Genomic DNA, 26,765 nt, shown 5'->3' on the forward strand with positions numbered 1-26,765 from the left:
TGCTAGAAAGGGAGAAAGTACTAAAGAGCCATCTGAAAGCCAACTATATCAGGTAATTTCTGGTTGATGAGGAGGGAAGAAAGAAATTTAATGCTAAGTTTGCATTTTTCTACAGATGCTGTAAGCAAAAATAGGGAAAAAAATGGCATTAACCTAAATATATCCTTAAGAGTTACCGATGGAAAATAAATCATGTACATTTAGGACATAATAGTATTTAATAAGCATTAAGTATTCAGGAACATTAGATGGATGGCACGGAAAAAGACCTTAATTAATTCAATTGGATTCATTTTTTTGAAATGTGTGTAATTAAGAAAGTCATTGGAAACAGCCATTTGTATAATGCAGAGGACAGATATTACTTGTATTAAAAATACATCATATCAAGTTCTAATTTCAATTGCACATATTAGACCTAATTAAAGTGGCACTGTGTGGATTAAAAAGAATCTAAGTGATGACTACAGTATTTCAAACTTGTATTTCATTAAAAGGCCCACCTTCACATATTTTCAAGTAGCTTACTGATGGGTTCAATTTTCCATAGGCAAATCTAAGCCCCAATATTCTATTTTATTTTATATGTTTATCAATTTTATTGCGTGTGTATTCAGCATTTAAAAAGAAAACATTTAAAAATGAAAAACATCATGAGGACCTTAGCATTATTAGGAATTTATCCAGTTTATCAAGTGAGTTTATCAGAATTTATCAGCCCTGATTCTAGTTAGAAGGAAACTGATGCTCTTCTATTAATACAGAATATACTGGTGCTTGATATGTTCATTACTGTAGTCAGTTGAGACTTATTTGCATTGCAGCTCTTTCAGGTCAATTAGAAGGCCATGCATACAACAGATTTTATTTTACACAGTAACTGTATGTATAAGAATTACTGAGGTCTTGATTGTACAGAGGTTTGTTCATGAATACATGTATGCATGTGTTCTGGCATATCTAGGCTTTTCCGCAGTCTGATGGAAGTTAGGAACTTGCATCTTGCAAACACAACCTGTACCTGTGGAATAAATTTCCCCAAATTAGGTTCATAGGAAATTTTTCTTTTTTTTTTTTTTTGACTTTCCTTGGAAGATATAAATCTTACATCTTAAGCTTGTCTTGCAGATGTGGAATTAAAGGATTTATGTTATTATGCTGATAAAAGAATTAAAAAGAAAACTGGGAGATTCTTATCCAGTCAAACAAATACTGGTAGAAAAATGAAAGTTGAACGCTTTGCTCTTGATTCATTCTAACAGGGCCAGATGGCATGGTCATGTCATGACACAGTGAGTGAATTCACTGCAGCTACAAAGTAAGTAATGACTGTTGCACTAACATTTATATAAATACATTTGGAGATTTGGCTGCTTTTGAGCCAGAATCCTGTCAGAAGGACCCAGTTAATAGCTAGCTGACTTGCACATAAATTTTCTTCACGAACATAATTTATATATAGCATTTAGGATAAATGGGAAAGTGATGGCATAGACAAATTTCTAACTGTTCTAGCAGCACGCACAAGGTCAAATCTATTTGGCAATCTAGGACTATGTAGCATCTGAATCTCTTTCAAACCTTGCCTTATGCTGGCCCATTGCAAAGGATGAAATAAACATAGCCTTCCTTCAATGTTGACAGCCAGGTTGGCTATAAGTACAAGCTTAAAAGTAACATTTTCAAAAATATAATAATCGTTTTGAATTTGATGATATAACGATTTCCAGGCAAACCTGTATCTAAGCACTGATGCCTTTTATTTTCAGGTCAGGTGGTTTTATTGTTTTAAATTTTAAAATGTTCATTTCCAAGCTTCCTAGTTTTTCATTTCTAAGAAACATTGTACTGTGGAGTACATGTGAAACCAGCAATAAATGCCTAATAACACATACGTTTTTGAAATATGAGAAGATACACTGCATATTGTTGCAGATCAAATCAAACACTTGAAAAGGATTTGAACTACTGGCACTTTGCAATTTGAAAGGCAAAGCAGAACCCATTCAAACTGCTGTGCTACCTAAGACATACAAAATTTAGTAATAGCCAGACCTATCATGTATTTCAGGTCTGAGAGTAAACTTTTATGGATGACTGAAGCACCCTAACCTCTTCTTCTCAGATTACTTGAGGAATATGATGAGGTTATATTTAAAAAAAAAAAATCTATACAGCTTCCTTAGTTTGTCCTTGATGCTTTAGGAAGAAAAACTTGTTACGGATACATTTACTGCAATATGCAAATGTTGATTCAAAAGAGATTTTTGTTTGACGTCTTTAAATTTAGCATATCACTGAAGCAAACCGATGATTACATTTTAATGAAGTAGTCAATTGAAACTGAAAGAAATGTAACATCTTAATAACATCTTCTAAGGAAGAAACAAGAAAACTTTAAAATTTAGGTTAATTACACCATTATTACTGGAGAGGGTTTGGTTTCTGGAGATATCATACCATCTCAGGAAACTCTCTCAAGTGAAATGTGTTAATCAAGAATCTAAGTGATGCATACGAATCCTGCTAAAATAGCAGTAACACACTACAGTGTTTGTAACTCCATGAAGCCAGTGCAGGGTCAGTGCATGTGCTTGCTGTTCCAGGAGCAGGTCATCAGGATACCTGGGGGCCATTAGCACCTACAGGCTGCAGCAGATTATGGAGTGAAACAACATGCATCTTCATCCTTAAATAAGGGGACATACTTACTGAATTAATGATAGAGTTGAATACATTCAGAAATGCAAAATTACACGTTTAGCATTTTAAGGCATTTTTTCACTTAGGAGGTTATTTCAAACAAAATAAATACATTTTAACAGGAACTGCATCTATTAATTTTTAACTCATTAACTCAAACCTAAATTCAAAATCTGGTAAATTAAACCTTACATGAGCTTTATGAAGCTACTAAGTCCTTTGAGGTGTTCTAGTTGCAGTGATGAGTCCTAACTTTGGTTTCACATCAAGGGCAGAATCCTACTTTCCTGCATCTATGGGTTCCACCACTGAAGTGAAAGACAAGTTGATTGAGCTGCTAACACAAATGAAAACCATTTCACACGAGTTCTGTGTGTAAGGGAGAAATACAAGTTCAACACTGAGGTATTATTCCTGTTTCCTAGAAAACGCTCTTGGACCACTGAATTTGTTTCCTAAGTAACAAAGCCAGCATGAGTAAAGGTCTTCCAGATCTGTAAATAAGTATGATGAAAAACTTCCTTACTTTTAACTATTCTTCTGGTAGGCCTGATTCCTTTAGGACTCTATATCTTAATCTAAATTAGCCAAAGAAATTCTTAAAGACAAGGTGCTCTGCTATTTCTGTTTCAGCCTCTGGAATTTGTAGAGTCTGTTTAGCAGTAAGAAGGAATCAAACACTCAAATTTAAATCTTACTGCTATCGTAAGACTGAAAATTGTTCTTACCCTTCTCTTATTTTTACAAAGACATCGTATATATAAGCATCATCTTTAATGTTACTTTCTCATTTGCATTACCCAAATCAGTAATATTACAGCTGTTGTATGTAATTGAAAGCTACTTCCAAGGGTAGTTATGCATCATTAAGTATTGGCAAAATTGAATCTGACCTACTGAGACAAACTTGTCATTCAGTTGACTTTTTGGAGAGACTCAACCGAATACTTTCCAAGGTAAGACATGCAAATACATTCTTTACTATGAAATGTTTGTTCCCTTCTACCCTGTTGATAATTAGCACTCAGTGGCAATTACAATTCAGCAGAATCCCACATATCTCTCTCACACAAATATTACATTTTCCCCATACTAAAGTACTTCTACAGCTGTTATATAATGTTAACATTTCTGTGATAGTAAATTAAGAGGAATCTTATAAGTAGTCATAGTGAAGTGAAAAGCTATGAATATGGATAAACCTAAAGTGGTGAAAAAAAAAAATCTTAATGACACCGGTAAATAGCATATACTACAGTATACAATTCAGACCAGATGATCTGTGACAGCCAAGTGATGATCACAAAGGAAAGATTCCTTTCCTTCCAGCAGAGAATATTTTGTTTACACTTAATCCATAAAGAGCCAAGGACAGAAGACAGATAAAAGGAAAAACAAAAGGAAAGACTTGAAAAGAAGATGGCATGGGGAAGTCTCGTTATGTGAGATTAGACAGAAGTCTAATAACTGGTTATTTAAACACCTACATTTTCTAGACCAAAAACTTGGTAGGCACTATCATGTATGAAGTACTGTCAAGTATGTGTCAAGTGTTAGGCTGTCTTAAGCAGTTTAAATAACTATAACATATGACAAAGTGAAGACATTTGTCCTTTCAAAATGAACACATTTGTCCCTTTCTTTTTGTGCTATCTTCATTCTCCAGAGCTTGAATATAAATAGGGGTTGCAAAAAAAACAATAGACTGCTGAATAGTCATTGGAATGCTTTCTAAAATTTAATAAAGAGGTGTAGTAATATACCCTATACTTCCATATATTTCTTAATAAATAGTGATTGATAATATATTTACAACCAAAAAAACCCCTATGAATATTCTGAGTATCTCAGTTGAATTGAAAATGACTCTTCTCTGCCAGCTAGCACAATGAATGCTCTTTAATTGCTAAACTGAGGCTGATTTAAACTGAACACTTAGATTTGTATGTCACACAGATATGTGCTTTTAAACAAACTTGATACAAAAGTAGTTGTTAAAAATATTCTACATTTAAGTTTAAACAATAAATGAAAAATAAGTTACATCCTTGGATTGTAACTTATCTTGAAACTGCAAAGGAGCATTAAAAGACTGAAAGAGACCAGAAAACACCACGTTTTAAAAATCAGGCTTTCAGAATCCAAATAATAGCACTAAATTAGTAATTATGGATGAAACATAAACCTGTTTACTAAATGAATTTTCAACCTAAATATAATCTTTTTTTTTCTCAGACACCCTCTAATTACACTGGAACTGTGATGCTGCCAAGATGTATCTTTTGTGTTTAAGGCTTTATTTTAATAGTTCTCCTTAGTTCCTGGCAGCTGCCATCAACCAATGTACTGGTGTTACAAGCAGGTGAACCAGAGACAGTTAAATGATTACATGATTTAGGCGAACAACCAGCGAGGCTGCCATTTGCTGACAGGAAAAAAAAGAATTTGAAGCTGCTAGGGCTTGTGGGGCGCCTTTGACTTCAATGTTCAATGCTTGTTCAATGGATAATGTGAACAATTTTTCTCTGTCCAGAAAAAATCATGTAGTAAGTCACTATAATGTTTTTTTTCACTGCCTTCCTATTTTTTTCAGAACTACTGTTACCAAAAGGCTCAAAAGTAATTACAATGGGAAATAGAAAGCGTCTCTTAATGTTTTACAAATGAAACAATGTAGTGCAATTGAAAACTATTTTTTCCTATTTTTCCTATATTTCATACGCAGCATTAAAAACATTTACTGTAGAAAAAAACACAGTAAGTCAAAAACTGCCATAGTAGATGGTGATGCCTCTTGGTACACATCTGCATAAAATCAACACAAAAATTGACATTTGATTCAAGCACGAGACAATAAAAGTGACATGAACATGGTACTCACTTCTTCTTTAGCCTTCGGTCTTTTTCTGCTTGGGTTCCAAGTTTGCCTAATCCCAGAGACTCTTGTGCTGCCGCTTCTGTTTCAATATAACCTCCTGTGTTGAAAGAGGGAAAAGAAATACATATTTTCCCATAGCTCTTTCCCAGTGCCTCCCTCAACTCTTCAATCCCTATTCCATCCTCCTTCAAAGTCATCTATGGCATCTGGAGTAGTGGAGAACTGCTTCTGGCAGGTGTTTATTTTTAGTACACGAAAAGAAGTAGAAAGAAAAATTGTTTCCTCCTCCTTGTGTTCAGCAGAAATGTTTGAGAAAGGCACCCTGATCTCTTTTGCCTGTTTTTCTCAGCCTCCTCAAGGCTCAGCCTCATGGCCGTAATTGAGCAATGCCATCACTATTTATTAATCTTAATGGGGAAATGTGCTGATGAAACAATGACAGATTATCCCAGACTGCAAAGTATTCTCAGCATAGCAGATTTTATCACACAACAAACACATATGGGCCCGTGAATGACCTATGGCACATTGCAGTGGATGGGGTCATTGTGCTTGTCTGTACCTCAGGCATGTAGATGGCCGTGATAAATGTTCCTAACCAGTTGAATATATCATACAGACCACCTTGCTGGGATGGGGCTAAATTTCCCCTTATTTGCCTTAAGGACTAGAATATTTAAAACATAAAATGGGAAGAACACGTGAATGTCTAGAGTGCTATTCCCCAAAAGAGAGAAGATTGGATCAAGTTAAAATCAAACAAATTAAGAAAATGAAATAAGACACTCCCATCCTCTGTAACGTTCCTTTCTCCTTCTTCAGTAAATAAAAGACGTCTGGAAGAAATTAGTAACATGGAATCTTGATGCTAAGAAAGATACCCTAAGGCATGAAATTTGCCTTTGAACAATGACACAGATGGTTTAACAGAGATGGTAAAGATAGCATATTATGAAAATAATTATGAAAAAAATAGGAGTTTAGCAGTGGGAAACTAAGTTTTGAAGGTAATGTTGAGCAAGGTAATATGTTGAGTGATAGCTTGGATTTGAAAAACCTAGTGATAAAACTGGAGGATCCGGTGTTGCTTCTTTAATGTGAATAACTTTGCTTTTAAGCTAAAGAATAGATGACACAAAAATTTCATATAATTGCAAATCTTCATTAATAGCTAATATAATTTCATGAGCTAGTGTTGGGAATTATAAATAGGCTTGGCCAATTATACATATGTCTTATTAATCATTTTGTTTATTATTATGAAATTAATCTATTGCCAGATTACATTGCTCCTTAGACAATCTTTCAAGGTGTTATTTTGTTTCTGTTCATACTGAAAATAATTGGAGGGAAGACCAACGAATTTATTACATCTTTGTCCTCTGTATTCCCAAATTACTGTGAAATCATAGATTATTATACCTAATCCATCAGTATCAATACAATTGTTTTTATGGCATGTAAATGTGAATTAAGAATTAATTTAGCCACAGTCTAAAGTTACAAAATCAGGCAGATGGTGACATGCAGGAGTATTTGGGAGATCTAATTAATGGGATTCTGAAATAAGCTGTGAAGATGATTGAATAAATTAATTTTATTCTTCCCACACTAAGGAAAAAAGAAAGGAATTTAAATTAAGATTAGAAATTAGCTGGTTTTCTTTACAAGAACACAAGAGAAAGAGGAGAAAAGTTGGGTTGTAAATAGAGAACAATTAATCCTTTGATTTTACTCTGATACTTTGATCCCAATATTACCTAACTTTATGCTGTAGTATTTCAGTGACGGTTTCGTTAGTGGTGATGATAATATATATTAATAAGAATGAAGATGTTTTGTTATTGGTGGTGGTGGGTTTTGTGGGTGTTTTTTGTTTTTGTTTTTAATTTGGGCCTATGTATTACTCCACCATTTACAACCACTGCAGACCTTTAAATTTTTTTTACAGGTGTTACGTGGACACCACGGCAGTAAAAAATCACTGTTTCACAAAACCGTGCTCAGACATCTTCATGTCTAGGAAATTTTATGGACACATCTATACCAAATTTATGTTTGTGTTGACATGGGTATGTAATTACCTGTTTGGGTATGCAGACTATGAGACTGTGCTAAAGGCTTCACTTTCCATTGCTTTTGCTCCCTGTAGCTAGTTAAATAAAATTATGCCATGACTGTTTTGATGTTTCTTTTTTTTTTTTTTTGCATATGGTATGGACACGTCCTGTGGAACATTTCAGAAGAAAAGTGTTCCCAGGCATGAATTAGACAAAGATCTTGGAGAAGGTGAAAAGAAATACAAGGAAAGCACTGCCATAGGCAGCATAGCTAACTGCAAGAGTATGGTGAGGACATCAGTGACAGGTACTAGTAGACATCTACTGGTGTGCTGCAACAAGAAAGGCAAATGCACTTTCTTGCAAGGACCTTTTATAGTCGATATACCCCTTAGAGTGGGATTATACTTAGTACTCTCTTACCTCTTTTTTATTTTGATTATTTGAGAACACACTGTTAGCATTTTTACTGTAATTTAATAGAGTATTGAAGCACTAGGTTCAGTGAAGAGAATGACTTGTAATTTGTGTTAGAAGTCTTCTTTCATTTATGTGTTAAAGTCACAGCAAACTCCTGACATATAATTTCTGATAGCAACGGAGTCTCTAATGACAAGGTTCCATCTGAGTAAATGGAAAAAAAATAAGCAAACTGGAAAGCGGAGAAGAACGTATTAAAAAAGGAAAAATGATTGCGAAGTGGTGACCACGGCTTGGTACCACTAATTCCTTACTGAGCTGTCCAAGTCGAGCCTTCTCTTTTTTACCAAACAAGCGTCCTATCGAGGACTTGATTCCTTTCTTCTTTGGAGCTTTGTGCAGGGAGTCCTGACTGCTACTGACACTGCCAAGACCAATACTTTCTGGCTCCAATGAAGCAGGTAAACTACTATAAATGACAATAAAGACATAGAACAGATAACATATTAACATTTTTCACTTTCTTCTTGCAGCTGTGCAAATAAATGAATTTGTTATAAGTTAGTAATAAACTTCCCACAACTGAAACAATTAATCCCATCTTGCTCCTTAATTGATTTAGCATTATGTAAAGCAATACAGGGCCAGAAATAAATAATAATGTTTGTTTGCTAAGAACAATTGATATAAATACAGGAATCAGCCTGATATTTGTCTTTCTAGGAAATGCAGGATCCCTACTTCTAGTACTTCTGGTAGGGATCAAAACTATATCTTAAAACAGAATTTGTCAATTTTAGTACTGACAAATACTTTCATCTTCACAAAGGAGACCAAGGTAAAAGTTTATTCTTTATGGCAGGGGAAACAATTGCCAACAAGAAATATGAGGAAATCAGGCCATTTTATAGCACACAAAAGTTCAGTTCTGACTCACGTTATGGAAATCTTACCTTCTGGCATCATTGTGGTATGAAGAAGGAAGGGTATGAGTCATTCTGATAGCTCTGGGTGTTGGAGGGGGAGAAGTTTCACATTTGATCGTGGCTTTATCTTCACGTCCATCTTCTTCGACTACTGCAATCTGGGGGAGATACACCATTTAGACCTGAACAGCTTTTCATCAGCTTTTCAGCATATGCTTCAGAAATTTGCCAGTTGAACTGAAGCATTTATGGATTTAAAGGAGGTTTAAAAAAATAATAAGAAGGCTTCTTATTTCTTAAAAAGACTATTGGGAAAAAAAACCAAGATTGACTAAACATGGTAGCTTACAGTATATATATATGAAAGAACAAAGACTATATTTGCAGAAGAAATTCATTTCTTTTATGACAAACAGGTTGATCCAGTAAAGGTCTAAGCATGAAAATAACTTTATTCATGAGCAATTTTTTTTGCATTAAACAGGATTATTCATGAAACAAAATTCTCAGGTAAGGTGGAAGGTAAATACAGACATAAACAAGATCAATCCCTCTGGAGCATGATAACAGATTGGTCAGAGTACTTGAAAACAAGCATGGAAGAAAAGGTTTTGTCACAACGTATAATAATTTAAATTGAAGATTGTCTCTACTCTTGTAAAGATAAAGCCCACATTCAGTGACAATTCTGCAAATAACTTCATACCGCTCCAAAGATTTCAAGCAGTCTGACTGATTTCTCCTAAAAATGGCCAAAATACATCTGAAGGTAATTCTCATGCCCACTTGTTTTTCTTGTTTTCTTGTTTTTCACTGTGTTTCTTTTAAGTGTGTGCTGGGGAGGCTACTCCAAAGTATCACTTGTGAGCCTTGATTCTTGGAATAGTAGGGACTACTGCAAGCCTCTTTAGGTAAATTTAGAATTATTATGTTTGGGGACTGGGAAACAAGGAGTGAAGGGGGTGAAATGGGTGGGAAGGAACCTAGTGATTTAAACAGCAGAGGAATATGCTGAATGCACTTTCCTGACTTAAAAAAAAGCTAGAGTCTTACCTTTCTCCGATGTTTCCTTAGATCGCTTGGCTTAAATCGGTAACAAAAGAAGCAACAACAACAAAAAAGAATGATTAATATATCTTATCTGAGCATAACAATGCCACGCACTCTTTCTTCTGACATCCAAAATTTAATACTACCCATATATTGAACATAAAAGTAAACATGGTGGTACAATGCTTCACAAATATGCTGTTTCTGAAAGCAGTTACTTTTTCTAATGGTACAATTCCCTTCATTTTTATAAACTTAGAATAGAATAGGACATTCCAAATTTATGACAGCACTTTATAAAATTTTTTTCATATAAAATCTTTCAGTAAGCATGTCCCCTAAGACAGATATATTTGTAGTTCTATGAAATATTGCAAACAAATCAGTGTTTCACCAAGTATAAACATAAAATATCATCAGGAAATAGCACATCTGAAAAAGGGTCATTTCTCTCCTCTTACCGTGTCTTACTGAGTCAGTGAATACAAATTCATCCATCTCTTGTACTTCAATATTATTTGGCAGTAGGCAGTTGCTAGAATGTGCCATGTTTAACTCTTTTTTTCCTTTTTTTTTTTTTTTTTTTTTTCTCCACTCATTCAGAGCTGAAGATATTGCAGAATGTATTCACTGTGTCAACCTGGCCTGCAGAAACTCCAGGGATACTGCTCCTCCAGCTAACCCCTACAGTACCATTTGGTAACTTGGGCTCTAGAGATGAGACTTCTACATAACTCTTTCCAACTCAGTGTTCTCAGAGGATGTCTGATAGTATATCGTGTCTGTCCCCAGCCAGGAAGGATAAGGAGATATTTCACATTCAACTTCTGCTAAAGCAACTCAGGGGGAGTATCTTGAAAAGATCAAAGTATGTGCTAGAGAGGGTGAGTGAAGTGAGGCTGTGGGGCACTACTTCTGTGGCTCCTGATACATTAAGAATTTGGCTGAAACTCACAGACATATCCATCTGAGCTTTAGCACAGCTACATCTGGATACCAGAGATGAGCCATGCATACAGTAAAAGATGATGCTAGAAATATCACACCCCAAATTAGCATCACAGAGTCTCTTACCAGCGTCATAACCCCCATTCTATCCATCTCCCTGGCAGGACTGCGAGGGGTGAGTTTAGGAGTTGAGTGTCCACTGGGAGGGGAAGAGCTTGCAAGTGATGATGCTGTCACTGAGCCAGTAATGGATGTACCTTGATGGACTCTGGCTAGATTTAAGCCTTCCAGACTCACGCTAGCCACTCTGTTCTCTATCTCTTCAGCACGCAGTTCTGTTGACTCTTTTTCTTCTTGGATTAACCTTATAAAATTGAAGGACATGGCTGGATTTAGGACAACATTAATACTCTGAAAGTATTTGTAGATTTTGAAAGCAAAATTTTTTTCCTTGGTACTTATCATTTTGCACACAGACACACACTGGCACAAAATAAATACTTATGCGGAGGTTACTTATGCCCATTGGTAACTGTATTTTTAATTTCTCATTGCAATTTCCACCTTTGTCTCTGCATGCACCAAAACTGAATGTAAAAAAATATTTCTTTTCAAAACAAAAAGAAAGCAAATATGAGTTTCACAGATCAACTCCAAAATAATAATGTTTTAGGTATTTTTAATCACCAGAATTATAAAATCCTTTCTCCTATTCCTCCAACCTCAAAACCTGTTTGAAGAATCTGCCCAACAACAAGAATTTATGTACGATATTTCAGGAAGATTGGTTTCTTTGTATGGGAGAAAGAGAGGGAGAGTGAACGATCCTATTTACCATAGGAAAATAATTCCAATCTTAAGTTGAATTCAGCTGACTTTATTTTGCTAAACCATAAAGAAAAATTTAAGGTCAAACGGTGCCTTTGAGAAGGGTATTGCTAAGATAATCTATATTAGTAAAGCAAGGGAACATGCAGGACAATTTGCCTGTTTCATCCCTACAAATTGATGAAAAGATAACAGCTGTTTCTAAAGCATTATGTTTTTAAGTGAGTTTCATTGGAAGAGCTCTCACTGGAAATGAATATTAGTTTCTTGAACATACATAGCTTCAATAGAACGTTTCAACTGGGTTATTTTGCTTCTGATAAATATATTAAGAATAAAAGACTTGTTGTATATGTTTTGACCACAAACAAAGTCAGAAGGAATCTTTTTGTTTGCAAAGAGGAGGAAAATGGATGAGGGGTCATAGTAAAATATGACAGAATTTGAAACATGGAAAGTCTGATTCTGTGAACCAGGCTTGAGGTTTTTTGGTTTTGTTATTTTTGTTAACGTGAAATGGAGGAAGTACAATAAATTAAAACATAATACTTTGAAAATGGAAACCTAAAAATCCCTGTGCTGTGATAGATTTTCTGCCCTAAAATCTATTTCAAAGTGTCTACAAAATACCTACTGTTCTTTCTATAATGAGAAGTCTAAGAAATTCAAAGGCAAATAACATTTTGAGAGAGATTCAGAACAAATCTTCTTTGTTTTGTAAATACACATATATATATTTGTATATATTTAGATATTTTGCAAAATATCTAAATTCTGAATAGCCTTGTATAATACAACCAACTCAAAACTAGTTTTTAATCTCCTGATATCTCCCACTCATTTGATAAACCTCCTTTTGCCAACAAAAAAGACTAAAAAAACGTGGAATGTAATACAGTTTATAATGACTTATATATTATATATATATTATTATAGAATCTTTGTTTTTTTTTCCTGAAACATTAAAATCAAAACATAATTTTCATAATAATGGTGGTGGTAAATAAAAGCCTCTATCCCAGTATACAAGTATTAGCAGGGGAAATAAATGACCCCCAGCAAAAATGACTATATACAATGTGTCCCCTTTTTATTTCCTTTCATGACATAAAACAATACCTACTACCTAATTCAAGATCCTCTGTTTAGTAGAAGAATGTTTTGATTCAAGATGGCACAAGTAATATCTCATTATGTCACCTTCAAGTACAACTTCTTTTAAAAACTCTTTACTGTATTATAAATTACTTGTTAAATTGTTAAAATGCTAATATATATATATGTATATAAAATACATTTGTTGAATCTACAGCAACCTGAATTGCTGACTTCTTTGCAGTAATGGAAAATATTGATGGATTTCTCTTTTACATACTCAAAATGCATTGTTTTAGGGAGCTCTGTCCTCCCAGCAACAAAATTTCACTTTGCCTTTTTTGTCTTGGTTTACACGGGGGTTAAATCCCACATGAATCTTCATTCAATTCTGGAAGTAGCAAAAACCAAAAGCTACAGATCTCTAATAAAAGATCTTGTGGGGACTAGAAATGTTATCCAGTCAATATATTTCAATTTTTTCCAAAACTACCTTGCAAAGAAAGATTGAGATCTTGAAAAGGTAATCTGGTTTTGATTGTATTTCTAAACATACACTTTCTGTCCATAGAATTACCAGAAGTGACTGATAACCTCTTCCAGAGAAATGATGTTTTTTTGATGCATCAACTTATTAAAAAGTTACTCTTCCTGAAAAACTGTAAGAAAGTTTTCAGCCTAAAACATGATTTCATTTACAAAAATACCTTAAATAAATTATGTTACTCAATTCTCCTTCATTCCATTAAATTTGCATAAAAACTAGCAAGCCACAATTATTTCACTACCTATTTCCCAGTACTATAACCTATCAGGTGCATGAAAACAACAACAACAACAAAAACTGTGTTCCATAGAAAATCAAAACAATTTCTTGGAAAGCATGGCTTATATGAAATGTAACATTGGAAAAGTTACCAGAGGAAAACATGAACAGGAAATGAAATAAAGCATTTCACATAGGAAGTAATTTGTGAGTAGTTATTTATACAGAACAGGGAGAAAGATCTTGAAAAGATTATGAATAGAATTTGGTAAAAGTTGCCATGTGTCACATTGTCTTAGGCATTTCTTTTTAGTTGCTCAGTGATCCTTTGCAAGAAACTTTTATTTGACAGTAAAATATTTTTTCCCTACTGTCAGAAAATACAGAAATCAATGTTCTATTCACGCAATAAATACAGAATAAATCTATAAATTATCTATAGATAAATAGATTATCAATCCTTTAAATGTACAAGTGGTTTCCAAATTGTTATGAATGGTATCTAAGCTCATGCACTGAAAGGACCCTAAAGCTGTAATCAAGAAATGCACCACAGCTGGTTCAAGGCTATGTACCTGATTTCTTTATTGATTGCATCTAGCTGCTCCTGAAGCATCATGGCCAGCGTCTGGGCATCAGAATGGCCACTTGGTGACAAGAGGTCCATGGAGCTGAAAAGCGTTTCTCTATCATCATCATCAATGTCAGACATTTCAGTATCACTTTCAAACGGATGACTGCTCAAAACACCAATCTGCTGAGTCCTATTCCACTCATGATCTCCAAGTGATTTTACCTAAGCAGGAATTAGGATATATAGGTCTTATTCCACAGAAAACAGTTGCAGAGTTGAACTATAAAATGGAGAAGGAAAGTAACTCACATTCAAGAATACTTATTCAATAATTATTCTCCATCGATACGTGCAACGTTATGGCAAGAAGGCATTTGATTGGCATTGTGGAGGATGTAAACTATTTTCACATAATTTCTACTGCTGTGTAAAGTTAACTGCTAGGAAAATTTGTGAAGATAATGAAAAAAGACAAATAGTCAAATACACTCAAACTTTGGAGTCTGAACTTCAACGTTTTCTGCCTCCATTTTAGTACAACAGTGATCTATGTATAAATAGAAAAAAAAACTACTCTTGGTGTTTGTGCTTATTCATTTATTTGGTTTTCCAGAAATACGCAAGCCTTAAATTTAACAGCCTGAAAAACATTTTCATTTTAAAGAATATAGGAAAATAAATCGGATATTAACCTTTGGTTCATCTCTGCGTACTCCCATGCGTCCTCTTCTAGGTCGCCTTATCACCTTAGTTGACCGATAGTCAGACTGGCTCTCCACCAGTGAGCCCACAGAATACCTCAACTCTGCTGATGAGTCCAGATGAGGCCTGAGAAAAGAATCGAAGAAACAGAATTCAACATGAAGATAATTAGCACAACTGGCTGCTGAATAAATTGTTCAAGAGTGAGGATATCTGTAACACGTTTTTACAGTCCTTCATTATGAAAATATTGGAGAACTGCCCTTTGAAAAATAGCATAGTTTATAATTATTTATTTTGAGAGATTTAACTAGAGAGAAATATGAAATCTAAGAACAAGTACCTACAAGTTTTCCATAAAAATGCATTTAGGACATTTATAGACTATGGCTTTGAATAGAGCAAGAAGAGACAGATTTGTAAGATTCAAAATTAACCATTGCAAACATGTAGCTCCAAAAAGTTAAGATATTATGGCAGCTGAACACAAATAAATTCCACAGGTAATACAGCTACAGATATTGACTGAAGCCTCCTTCACTCACAGGGAGCAGAGGGGCAGCGCTGAGCTCTGCTCTGTGTGACAGCAGCAGGGCCCGAGGGAACGGCATGGAGCTGCGTCAGGGGAGGGCAGCTGGGTGTTAGGGAAAGGGTTTGCACCGGGGAGGTGGGCATGGAACAGGCTGCCCAGGGCTGTGGACATAACACCGACCCACCAGAGTTCAGAGTGTGTTTAGGCAGTGCTCTCAGACATAGGGTTTGATTTTGGGTAGTTCTTTGTGGTGCCAGGATTTGGACATTGTGATCTTTGTGGGTCCCTTTCAACTCAGGATATTTTGTGATTCTATGAAAAGCATTATTTCAAAAGAAATTCAAGGTTGAGTTTTAGGGCAAGAAGAAATTTAGGAAAGAATAATTGCCTTTCTAGAATAATAAATTGATTTAAGCTGTTAGTAGAGCAGTACCTACAGTACCTGTCTCACTGTTCAGTGCCCTGTTAAGATGTTCTCAAATCTCTCTGAGTACTGCCTTCAGATGACATTATGTGGTCTTGTCCTACACACTAGGCAAAGCTATGTTATTTCTTAATAATAATAATAATAATAATAATAATAATAATAAATCTTAGATGCAGTGATGGTTATAACTTCATTATCAAAGGCTGGATGTTGTGTTGAGGGACATGGTCTAGTGGGAGCTATTGGGAATAGGTGAACGGTTGGACTGGATGATCTTTTAGGTCTTTTCCAACCTTGGTGATTCTATGATTCTATGATCAAAAAATCTTGGGGGGGGGAAGGGGGGGGAAGGGTATTTGGCTACACTTTTAAAATCACTGTAATTTCAAAGACTTCCCTTAATCACAGTAATACTTCAGTGTATACTCACTACTACAAGGCCCCATTTACCTATAGAAAAAAAAGTGAAAAACAACAGTAATAATAATTCCACAGATCCCGTAGTTTAAAAGAAATACATGATTATATGTGGTCTGAATGCATTATTTTAAAGTCTTGTCACTTATGCTTACCTTCTCTTTCAATTCAAAATGAGGAAACATTTGGCATTAAATATTACCTTGACAATGTGGGTTCAATTAAAGAACCAGCTCTCAATTTCATTTGATCCAGTTCAGATCTCAGTTTCTCAATTTCTTCTGCAAGTCTTTCCTGGAAATCAGAATAAGAAGACACACTTAATTGTGATCCAAAATACCTTCAAGTTTCTGAGATACTAACCTTGTAAGACTAAATAACTAGGACAAAATACACTGAATGTAGATATGCCTACAATAAGGAAAAGCAGGAAACTCATTCAAGCCTCTTTATCGCTAAAGGACCTACACATCAAAAGGAGATTGCATCAGTCTCCCTATCATTTTACCACTATCTGCAGATGATGACAGGACAAGTTTATAGTTGAAACCTGATTTTTTTTCTTTCTGTGACACTATGGCATGGAAAAGAAAAAACAACACTGATTTGTGCACTAACTGGACACCAAGCATAGATCAGCTTGTGACGCACCATTTGCCCCTTAGAGGTAGAGATTGGCTACTCGCCTTTTTATTTACAAACAGAAACACAGACTTAGAGACAACTAGATTTTAGGTCTTCTGTTCACCTGCAGCTTCACAGTGCACTCTTGAGAGCTTCTAAAACTCCAGCACACGGTGCTGCTTGTGAAATATTAAAGTGCGCCAAAAAATTGGATTTGGGAACAAAATACGAAAAAAGCTCTACATCAATGACTAGGGAAAAGAAGTGCTGTTTGTAACAATTGTCTCCTATCCTTTGCTTTGAAAAGAAAGCCTGCAGAACGTTCCTCAACAAAATCATTCATACACTTTGAAAAGATAAAACAAATAGTAGTGGAAAGAATACATCTATGCAGGTGAGTATAACACTTACTAGGGTATACTCATCCAATAAATCAGTCAATAAACTACATCATGTAAAGATACTAGTATTATAGATCAGTAGATATTCAATAAGTTGTTCTAGAGGAGTTACTGCAGTATAAATTCCCTTTAAGTAAGTTCTAAACTGCTTCTCTCACTTCAGAAAAATATTGGCAGCTGCCAAGAGCACAGACAATTTCATGAGCTCCCTTCTCAGACTTTCTGCTTTTCTAGAAGATTGTCTGAATATAGATTAAAAATGGCAATTGATTTGAACAGATCCTTCTTTGCTTTTTTTTTGAAAGTTGTTGATTTTGGATACTGAATTTCACATTTATTTTTGTATTGAACTGAGCTCTGTTTTGTAAATTCTTTTAGTAGATTTGATACATTAAAAAAACACTTCTGTGAATCTGAATGCAGACATCAGATTTGTGAATAATGCTGCTGCCCTCAAGGCAACTATAACTACAAAGGAAAATTTTAATATTTGGGATTGGAATAATATTTATTATTAATGTGACTGATTCACTAAGCAGTATTAGGGGTTAATTTGCAATGAACTAAGAAAGGACATTTTCAGTTAGACTTAGCATAATGCCACAGCATCTGTTAAGAATTGCATCATAACAAGAAATTACATTTGTAACTATGAAAGTGTAACCAGTTACATGCACATTTCTCTTAAAGAAGACTTTTTTTCAGAATTAAATCTAATAGAACAAAAATTACAGAGCCAGTGAAATTAATACTAATTTTAGTATTGGGTTCCTGAGGCTAGGATTTCAACCATGAACTTATCTCAGAAGACTTGTTAGAGACCCTCATTGGCTTTTGAAAACATCTTTGTGATTAAAAGAATTATCCTAAGTACCAGGAAGACTTCACATGATATATGGATGACTGAGTGTATTTTATGTCCAAATAATAAGTATTTAACTTTTTATGGGAACAAATAAAATAAGTTTTAGTAGTACCTTGTCATGTAAAGATTCTTCCAGATTTTTCCGGAAACTTTCAGACTCTTGAATCAACACGTTCTACAAATAAAATGAAAAAGTGAAATAAAGATAAGCAGAAAGAAATCAGAGAAATATTATATAACAGAGATCACCAAATGCAGGTAGTCTCCATGTAGAGGTTAGCAAATTTAAGAAATGAGCCTGCACATTCACTCGATTGTAAAACTAAAATCCTTTAAAGCTTCAGTTTGAATACGTAAATTACTCAAAAATGTATTAGCCTGTTTTTTCAAAAAGAGCAAAAGCTTTTCATTTTCCTTGAACTGAGCAACCATCATGCTCTTACACAATTATTTTGTCCAGGCCCTCTTTTGGCAGGCCTATCTCTTGCTTTGTTACAACATTTTGTTTCAATGATGTAAACCTGAATTATATCCTGCAAAAGATTTCAGAATAAATATGCTGAAAGATTCCCCTTAGATCAGACTAAAGAGAGAGGGATTAAAGAAGGATAAATAAAAAGTTCTCAGAGTTAGCTCCTCACAGAAAACCTGTAAATAACATTTCTTCTCCTCCTGTGGTGGAAGTATGTTATTCTTCCAGAGGAAGTGAGGTAAAATCAGCAAGTTGAAATTCAGGATTGATGGCATATCTGAAACATGGTCATTTCTCAGTTCTAATGCCCTTTATCTCACTCCCTCGTAACACACTGTGCCCTGGTTCTTCATGAGCCAATTAATCAGGCTCCCTATCGATAAAGCGGGGATTCATAACACACAGAATTTCCAGTTCAGAGTATCATGGAAAGATTCTTGTGCTCATACATGCATGATGTGTTGAATGTACAGAATGAAAGAGTTAGATTATATTTGTGGTCATAATTGTTGCATACAAAACTGCATGATATTTCCGTCTTGATAAATGTAGAACATGTTTCATACAAGAGAATCTTTATTGAGTGAAACTTTATTCTTTGTACTGTACCTTTTCTTCAAGTGCTGCCATTCTCTCTTTTAGGTGCAGCTGAAGGCGTTCATTGGATTCTGTCAGAAGTCTGTCTACAGTATCTGATAATCTTTTGTTATGCTCCTCATTCATTTTTTCTCTTTGCCTTGCCTTTTGTGTAGAATAGAAGAGACAGATTTGCAAGGTCCAAAATTAACCAGTGCAGACTTGTAGCTCCAAAAAATAAAGATTTTATGGCAGCTGAATACACTTAAATAAATTCCACAGGTAATACAGCTACAGTTACTGACTAAAGCACATTCATTTTCATAAAAGCAAACTACTTTGAAAGCTGCAAGTAGATGTAAACTAGTTTATTAAGATGTTTGAGTAAAATGTGATGATGCTGCCATCACTTCTATAAATAAAACATATACCAGTGGATAGAATTGTGTGCTGGAGTGTGTAAGTTGCACTATATTGACAAATTAAAAGAGGAAAATTACAGAGAAGTTGCCTGCAATACACATACTCTTTGAAGTTCCTGATTCTTCTCTTCAAGTTGAGCTTCTAAGTGTCTCATACGTTCTTCAATGTTTCCATGTCTTTCTTCTGCCTGTAAAAAATAAAAAGACTCTTTCTATAATTCAATCAATTTTGTGTGTCTTTATCTCAGTAAAGTTTAAACAAAACATAAAGCAAGCTACTACTAACTGCAAACTTAGTTTTCAGAAAAGAAACTTTATTTAAACAGGCAGCTGAACAGCATTGCTTGAAATGTGTCAGCTACAAAGGCCTGTTACATCCAAGCATCAGCAAAACATTGGAGTTATTTATGAGCAATGAAATCAGCCAAATGTAACATGCAGACTGTGCATGGTTTGAACACAAACCTGCCATCGTAAAATTGTAAGCTCCTGAAGCACTGAACTGCACGATGGTTGATTATCAATTAAAAAAAAAAAAAAAGTTAAAGAAAATCAAAACAAATCAGATGGATTCTATTTAGCAATAGAAAGTAAAGTCCAGTAGGACTACCTTCCTACGTATGGAGATCATTTCTTGTAGTTTAGCTTCCATAACATATTGATAATCACCAGATGAGGTAGAAGAGGTTGGATCAGACTAACGAGTCAAGGAAAAGGAGAGGGACAAAATTGAAAAATCAGAACTAAAGACACTGACACTGAACAGAACACAGCACAGAATGCTTAAAAGAAAAGTGTGACTGAAGATTTAATATTTTTAACTGACAGATTTTTAAGTGGAATAAACTATACTGATACTTGGTGGATATGATGCAGTTGGTATGGAGAAACTGAAAAATAATGGAATGCTAAAAAAGCTATCAACCTACACATGGAAGTTCAAGGTTAGTGATGGCTGGCGGATGACACATTACTACAGAGTGGATTTAAAGCAATACTGTCTAATCTAATGTTTTTTGGAATGATGGCAAACCAACACCAGAACAAGACTCTGAGAGGCCAATGGCAGAAAGTCCTTTATAATTTTCTATCATTTTCTAGAAATGAAAACAATGCATTACTATCAAATTTATGGATTGGTCAATCATAGAATTGTGCAATGTTATGGTACATTCCCTGTCTTCCACGAAACAGAAAGAATGTAAGAAGAGACAAACTCAGTATTCCATCTTAGAATACACTATGTAAGTCCTTTCGTCCAAATAAACAACATGGTATTCATCCCTTTGAAAGGATCCACCCTGGTGGATCCCTTGACAAGATCAAGGTCATCAGATAAAAGAAGAACCTATAAATAAAAATTCATTAATAGGAATGGAAAGTCATTACTGAATATAGAAATAATAATCCAACCAAAGATTCATTACTACGTCTGACCAAAGGTGACCTTAATTAGGTCAACAGAACGTACTGCAGAACATGAATATTCATGTTATTGTCATATCAAACAAGCCTACGTTATTATTGAAAATGGAAAAAAAAAACCCCAACACCCAAAACTTAATAAAAAGACAGTACTGTACTAGACTTTTTGCTATGAAAATAGGAATGTGCATAAGGTGTATAGACAGTGCTACTGATGAAGTTGAATTGTGAGTTTGTGTTTGTCAAATGCTGAATATTTCACTCTGTCAAGTTTATCCTCATAAAGAGATTCTGAACTCCATGTTTAGATTTAAAAAGCTTTGATATGAGCAATAAATAGTAATTTTACAGCTCTGTGTTTTAGTGAGACTGTTTTTCAGACACTGTTTTCTGCTAATGATTTATAAGAATAATTATCAGTAGATGCCAACACAATTCCATCTGTATGCCATAACCTGTAATCATACTACACTTAAACTCAGTAGTATTATCAGGACTAAAAGATCAGAATACAAACAAGATTATGGTCTAGAGTTTTATAAGTATAAACCACAGATTTTGATATGGAGACAATAATTATACAAAGTCCTTGTATAAAATACAAGAATATTTAATAAATTTGAAGATCACTGACAATAACACTCCTTTCAAATTACACATATTCATGAAGTTCAAGTTTCTGCAAATGTTAAGGGGCACTCAGTAGATTTTCTAACTAAGCTTATAAGTTCAGTTACTGTTTCTGAGCATGAAGCAGGCCTGCTGTTTATTTGAACTTAGTCATTACCTGAAACTGTTTTGTTATGATTTGTACCAGTGACAATCCTTTTATGACTATTTTATTTTGAATTTTACATATTAATTTTCTTCAGCAATCAAATGCTAATGCTCTGTTCTCTTTCCTAAATTGGATAAATAGGAAGAGAGGACTGAAAATGTTCACTTCCTGTAGTTGCAGAGAGCCAAGTCATATTATTCGCTCCATGAAGTGACCAAGCTTCATCTCCATGAGGTCATTTTTTGAATCTTGACTGCACTACTGATTCAAAGCCTTCCCTTAATGAACCTCCATGGGTCAGGAGAAGATTTGAAGTCATCAAAGCTCTGAGCTGCTGATGAAGAAGGCTTAAGGAATTCTACTTCTTTTGAAACTGTTTTCATTGAGGAAGATATAGAACCCATTAGGAGTATCACCCTACAAAATTAAAATACTTAGAAACTTCATTAGTTGACTGCAAACTTTAAAACTGAGTTACCTATCTTGACCACTTTTTATATTTAATTGCAGGTTTATGCAGAATATAGTCTATTACTTCAAGGTTCAAAGGAATTTCATTTAAGACTCCTAATATGTGATGCTGCCTGTCACAGCCTGTCCTTTAGAAACCGGTGTGACTGGTATATCGTACACATTTATTTTTCAAATATAAAAAATTGGTTTTTAATCATTACTTACTTTGTGGGTGGAAACTGTCCTCTCGATGTACAAAATGATTGTGCTATCAGCCCTAACTACTGCTGCAAAAGGATAATTATCTCCTGAACTTTTTTATGCTACCTGAACACAAAGTTCTTATAGAACATAGAAAACACTCTTGAGAGAAAATAATGATTTTTTAAGATCCTTACAACTATCTAATTCTGCTTATTTCGTTAATTTCTAGTGTATTAACAATTCAGTAAGGTATATGTATAAGATAAATAAAAATCTTTTTGCATGATAGTTTTCAGACAGATCTGAAACATTCAGACATTCTTCTTACAGATCTTGCTGGATATGATCTAGAGTACCTGTGTTCAATTTTCCAGCATAAAAGAAAACAGAGATGATCTCCAAATTAGTTCTCTTTAAATTTCGTAAGTAGGAAAAGATACCTGAAGATTAATTAAAATTCAGTGTGTCCTAGTATCAAAATAAATGCAATTATTCTAAACACTTGTTTGAGTATTTAATGTTCAGTGTTTCCCTTATCCATTTGGACTTGTTTGCTTATTCCCAAATTCTTTGCTATTCTGAAAGAGCCAAATTATTTTATATTTAAGACATTAAACAGTTAGACTCCACTGCCTGTCTAAAGCTACTTACGCCTAGGAAGACAGAAAAGTACATACACATTCCCTTTTCTTTTCACTTGCTGAAACTCACCAACAGATAAAGAGCTTAAGTAGGAAAGAGCAGCACCTCTGTTTCTTAGGGTGCTTAGGTGGAATAAGCTCTTAAGGTGAGGCCTTCAAGATCTCATTGCCCTTTAGGCAGAAACCAGTTCAAACCTTGGTCTTAAAGAAACTCCTTTCAGATGAAGACCAAACAATTCAGCTAATGCCTAAGGGATTTGCAAATACCTCTTGCTCAGTCTTCTCCAACACTGTTAGAACTCACATGCATGTGGCAGCTCTTTTGGAGACTCAGAAGCCTGCATCACTGAGTGCTTCTAGAATAAGACAAAGGCTGAAACAGCCATTTTAGTGTTACTCATATTACTGTAGCAGGAAAAATGATAGTAAGAACAACATGGATTCCAAGGTTCATAAGCAGACGGTGATTTCTTCTGACTTGCGTTGCTAAAGGTGATGGTAAATTAACTTAAAAACTACTAAAGGGCAACTTGGGTGGTTACTTGCTTGGCAAACTTCACCCTACGTTCCTGTTAAATATGATATGCACGCCTGTTTTCTAGCACTCTGTATAGAAAGATCACTAAAACACAATGTGGTATTCAGCAATTAGCAGGTAAATAATTTAGCCAGCACATTTGATTATAAATAGGTTTGTAAATTGTATATTTTAGACAGAATTAAAAACACCTGGACAAGAACTAACAATGTCTGGCCCCATGAAATATCGTCACGAGTCTTAATGTTCACTTTGCACTTTACATGCTATGATATAGCAAAGAAATTGCCTGTAAGTCAGTAACAGGATCATTTTTCTTTGATAGAGTACCAAAGCAGCCCTTATTACTGCTCTGTAACCTGATAAAGTTCCACTGTTAATCCTGCTGCTAATGCACTCACAAAAGAGATGTTGCTTTTACATTAGTTGTTACCGTTAGCACTGCACTTTTTCTAGGCCTTTGCATCTTAGCTGAAAAAAATCCAATTTCAGTCATAATGATGCAGAAAGCACCTGTATAATACAGGTGCTATTCTTTTTTCTTCCTCATGCTGAGCTGCAGCAACAAATCCCAACTTTTCTAGTGGTACAAGCCAATTTGAACAGTTTTGAGACTGAGATTTTTGAATATATGCTGTCTCCATATTTTCTTCTTCTGGCACATATTCTCATGTCTATCTCTTGAATGAGTGAATTATTCGAGAATAAAATAATGTATTATTGAACTGAGCTATGCAATTGGAGGTGAAAACAAGTGACAATGGTGATTGAGTGACAACAGCTCAAAAAGTTATACGCTAGTTATTTCATTCTCGCTTCTAGCCCATTATGAATAATGAAAAAACATTTTGGCTTAAGTCACCCCTTTCCTGATACCCAATCTTTCAGTCATGAGATATCCACACATTCTTGTATCTCCTGTGTCTCACCACTACCTCATACACCTCGTATGTTTAGTAAGAAGTGCCTTCCAGCTAGCTCCATCAAGCTTGCTTTTCACTACCTCCTCATATCAAATAGGACAAAATCTTCCATGGAAGGGGAGGCACAAGAAGAGGAGTTTTTTCAGAAGACAAAGAGGTGTTGTAAACTTTTTTTTTAAGTTTTTTAAAGAGTTTTCTTGGGCTTCCTTCCCTGTAGAAGATTTTCTCTGTTTCCCAAAGATTATTCAACTTCCTTCTCCAGCTAATAAATCTTACCTTTCTTCGTGCTTCTCAAAAGAATTTTTGACTTAACCACATCCACTGCTTGCAGGAGACCTTCCTCATCACATTTGCACCCTTTCATCTATGGCCCTTCTCTTTCCATCTTGTAATTTTTTCCCTATCTAATGCAGACCAGATCCCCATATCATCACAAAACTTGCATCAGGACCCACTTGCCTCCAATTTCATGTCACTGTTCTTCACCTTTGAAATAAGCAGAATTTCTTACTATGCTAAATGCATTTTATTATGATTATATTATATAGAACTGGTGCCCAAAATCATGGCAGTGCTTTTGTAATGCAGCTAAATGAGGCACTGTTGGTATTTCTGGTTACCTGTATATAGGAATGATGAATTAAAATGAATTACATTGTCTTGTGATCAGAGAAGTGAATGTGGAACCCTTGCTGCACAAGTACCCAAGAGGAGAGTGAGTGCTGGTGGGAGTGACCAAATGGAAAATAGTGGATGCTGCTGTCTCCATTAGACTATTCTAAATATAGGCAATGAGGAACTGCTTGATAGACTAACCATTTTAAGATGCTAATTGCTATCACATCTGTCCTGTCTATGGGAAATAAACATAGGCCAGGACAAATAAAGGTTTTAGTTAATGCTGGAGAGTGGTTGTTTCTGTTATCAACTGCCTCTTCTCCCGGGCAGACAAACAGACCAATCCCGTGAGAGTGAGTACAAGGTGGCTCAATGAATCATGGTAGTCTAAACCTTGGGATACATGCTGAGAGCTGTGCTACTTGTCATGACCAGACAGAATGCCAGTGTGACAGCCAGGCAGGACAGCACAGTACATGGGATCATGCTGTTCCAGGTTAGTTTGCCATAGGCTGACTAACCCTCCAGTTGCTCACCCAATGGGCAGAACACAGTGAAAACAAAGCCAAAGAAAAGTTTGAATAATTCAGGTAAATTTATGAGTACTTATCTGAGTTCACTGTACAGTCCAAACTTTTGGAAGTTCACTCCTTATGAACTAGTTTGGGTATGGAAAAGTAGCAAAAGACATTCACTAGCCCATATTAAAAAAGAAAGAAAGAAAAGTAACTCAAGTTTTTAAACTGATACAACAGAAGGATCTCATTCTACAGAATGCAGAATCCCAACCCAGGTTAATTATGAGGAAGAGTATAATAAATTGAATGCAGAATTGCAACATGCATATTTTAAATGTGAGAAAAAAATATCACATCCAACTCCAAAATATGTTTGTTCTGGTTTTTGTCCATGTGTAAATAACCAGTCTTATATTTTACCCACAATGAAGCAGTCATGGTTTCCAGTTGTCCGATAGTACTTTCCTTTGATAAACATGTAAAACACATTAGGCTTAACTCACCTCTTTCACATGATTGTAACCCCATTAATCTCAGTGAAGCCACTTTCATTGAGGTAGTACAAAAGAAAGGAGAATCAAAACTTTGAATTTTTTGCAGAGCTGAAAGGGTAGTTGAATCAGGGGACTCATCTTCTACTTAATGCACATTGTCATTGCAGCGACCACAGATCAGGTAGGCAGACTTAAGGCAGCCTGAAGCCAGCTAATTTAAGTACTACGAATGATTTTTATGCTGGAAGAAAGCTCAATGTAGATAAAATGGCCTAGCATTACTCAGTCCCTCAGATAGGTTTTGCATCTTTCGAGTAGGTGGGAGGTAACTATGCCAGTTAGACAACATAAAACAACTTAAGCTGCAGTGACTGGTTCCAAACTACCTTTATGTGACTCATGAAGAGCAAAGGGCCTGAAGTTTCAGAGCTGTCAGTGCAACACTTTAATAAGTTCTATAGTTTGCAAACGTAATACAGAAGATATA

General features: G+C 35.0%; 1 protein-coding gene across 6 annotated transcripts in view; it reads right to left on the reverse strand.

Moving 5' to 3' along the window:
• The window catches only part of PPFIA2 (PTPRF interacting protein alpha 2), a 284,143-nt gene that overhangs the window by 28,418 nt on the left and 228,960 nt on the right, over positions 1–26,765 (reverse strand). For all 6 annotated transcript variants that reach the window (XM_042815464.1, XM_042815463.1, XM_042815462.1 and 3 more), the window contains 11 exons: positions 19,791–19,874; positions 19,298–19,429; positions 18,329–18,391; positions 16,529–16,620; positions 14,941–15,076; positions 14,250–14,470; positions 11,112–11,349; positions 10,041–10,070; positions 9,015–9,145; positions 8,376–8,530; positions 5,585–5,678 (listed from right to left, as the gene is read on the reverse strand). In XM_042815464.1, the coding sequence (XP_042671398.1) occupies positions 5,585–5,678; positions 8,376–8,530; positions 9,015–9,145; positions 10,041–10,070; positions 11,112–11,349; positions 14,250–14,470; positions 14,941–15,076; positions 16,529–16,620; positions 18,329–18,391; positions 19,298–19,429; positions 19,791–19,874 (1,376 nt within the window). The remainder of the gene's footprint in view (positions 1–5,584; positions 5,679–8,375; positions 8,531–9,014; positions 9,146–10,040; positions 10,071–11,111; positions 11,350–14,249; positions 14,471–14,940; positions 15,077–16,528; positions 16,621–18,328; positions 18,392–19,297; positions 19,430–19,790; positions 19,875–26,765) is intronic.

The sequence above is a fragment of the Centrocercus urophasianus genome, unplaced genomic scaffold (assembly GCF_019232065.1).
Source record: "Centrocercus urophasianus isolate 14NV4802_14NV808 unplaced genomic scaffold, USGS_Curo_1.0 seq_15, whole genome shotgun sequence".
NCBI classification, from domain to species: Eukaryota; Metazoa; Chordata; class Aves; order Galliformes; family Phasianidae; genus Centrocercus; species Centrocercus urophasianus.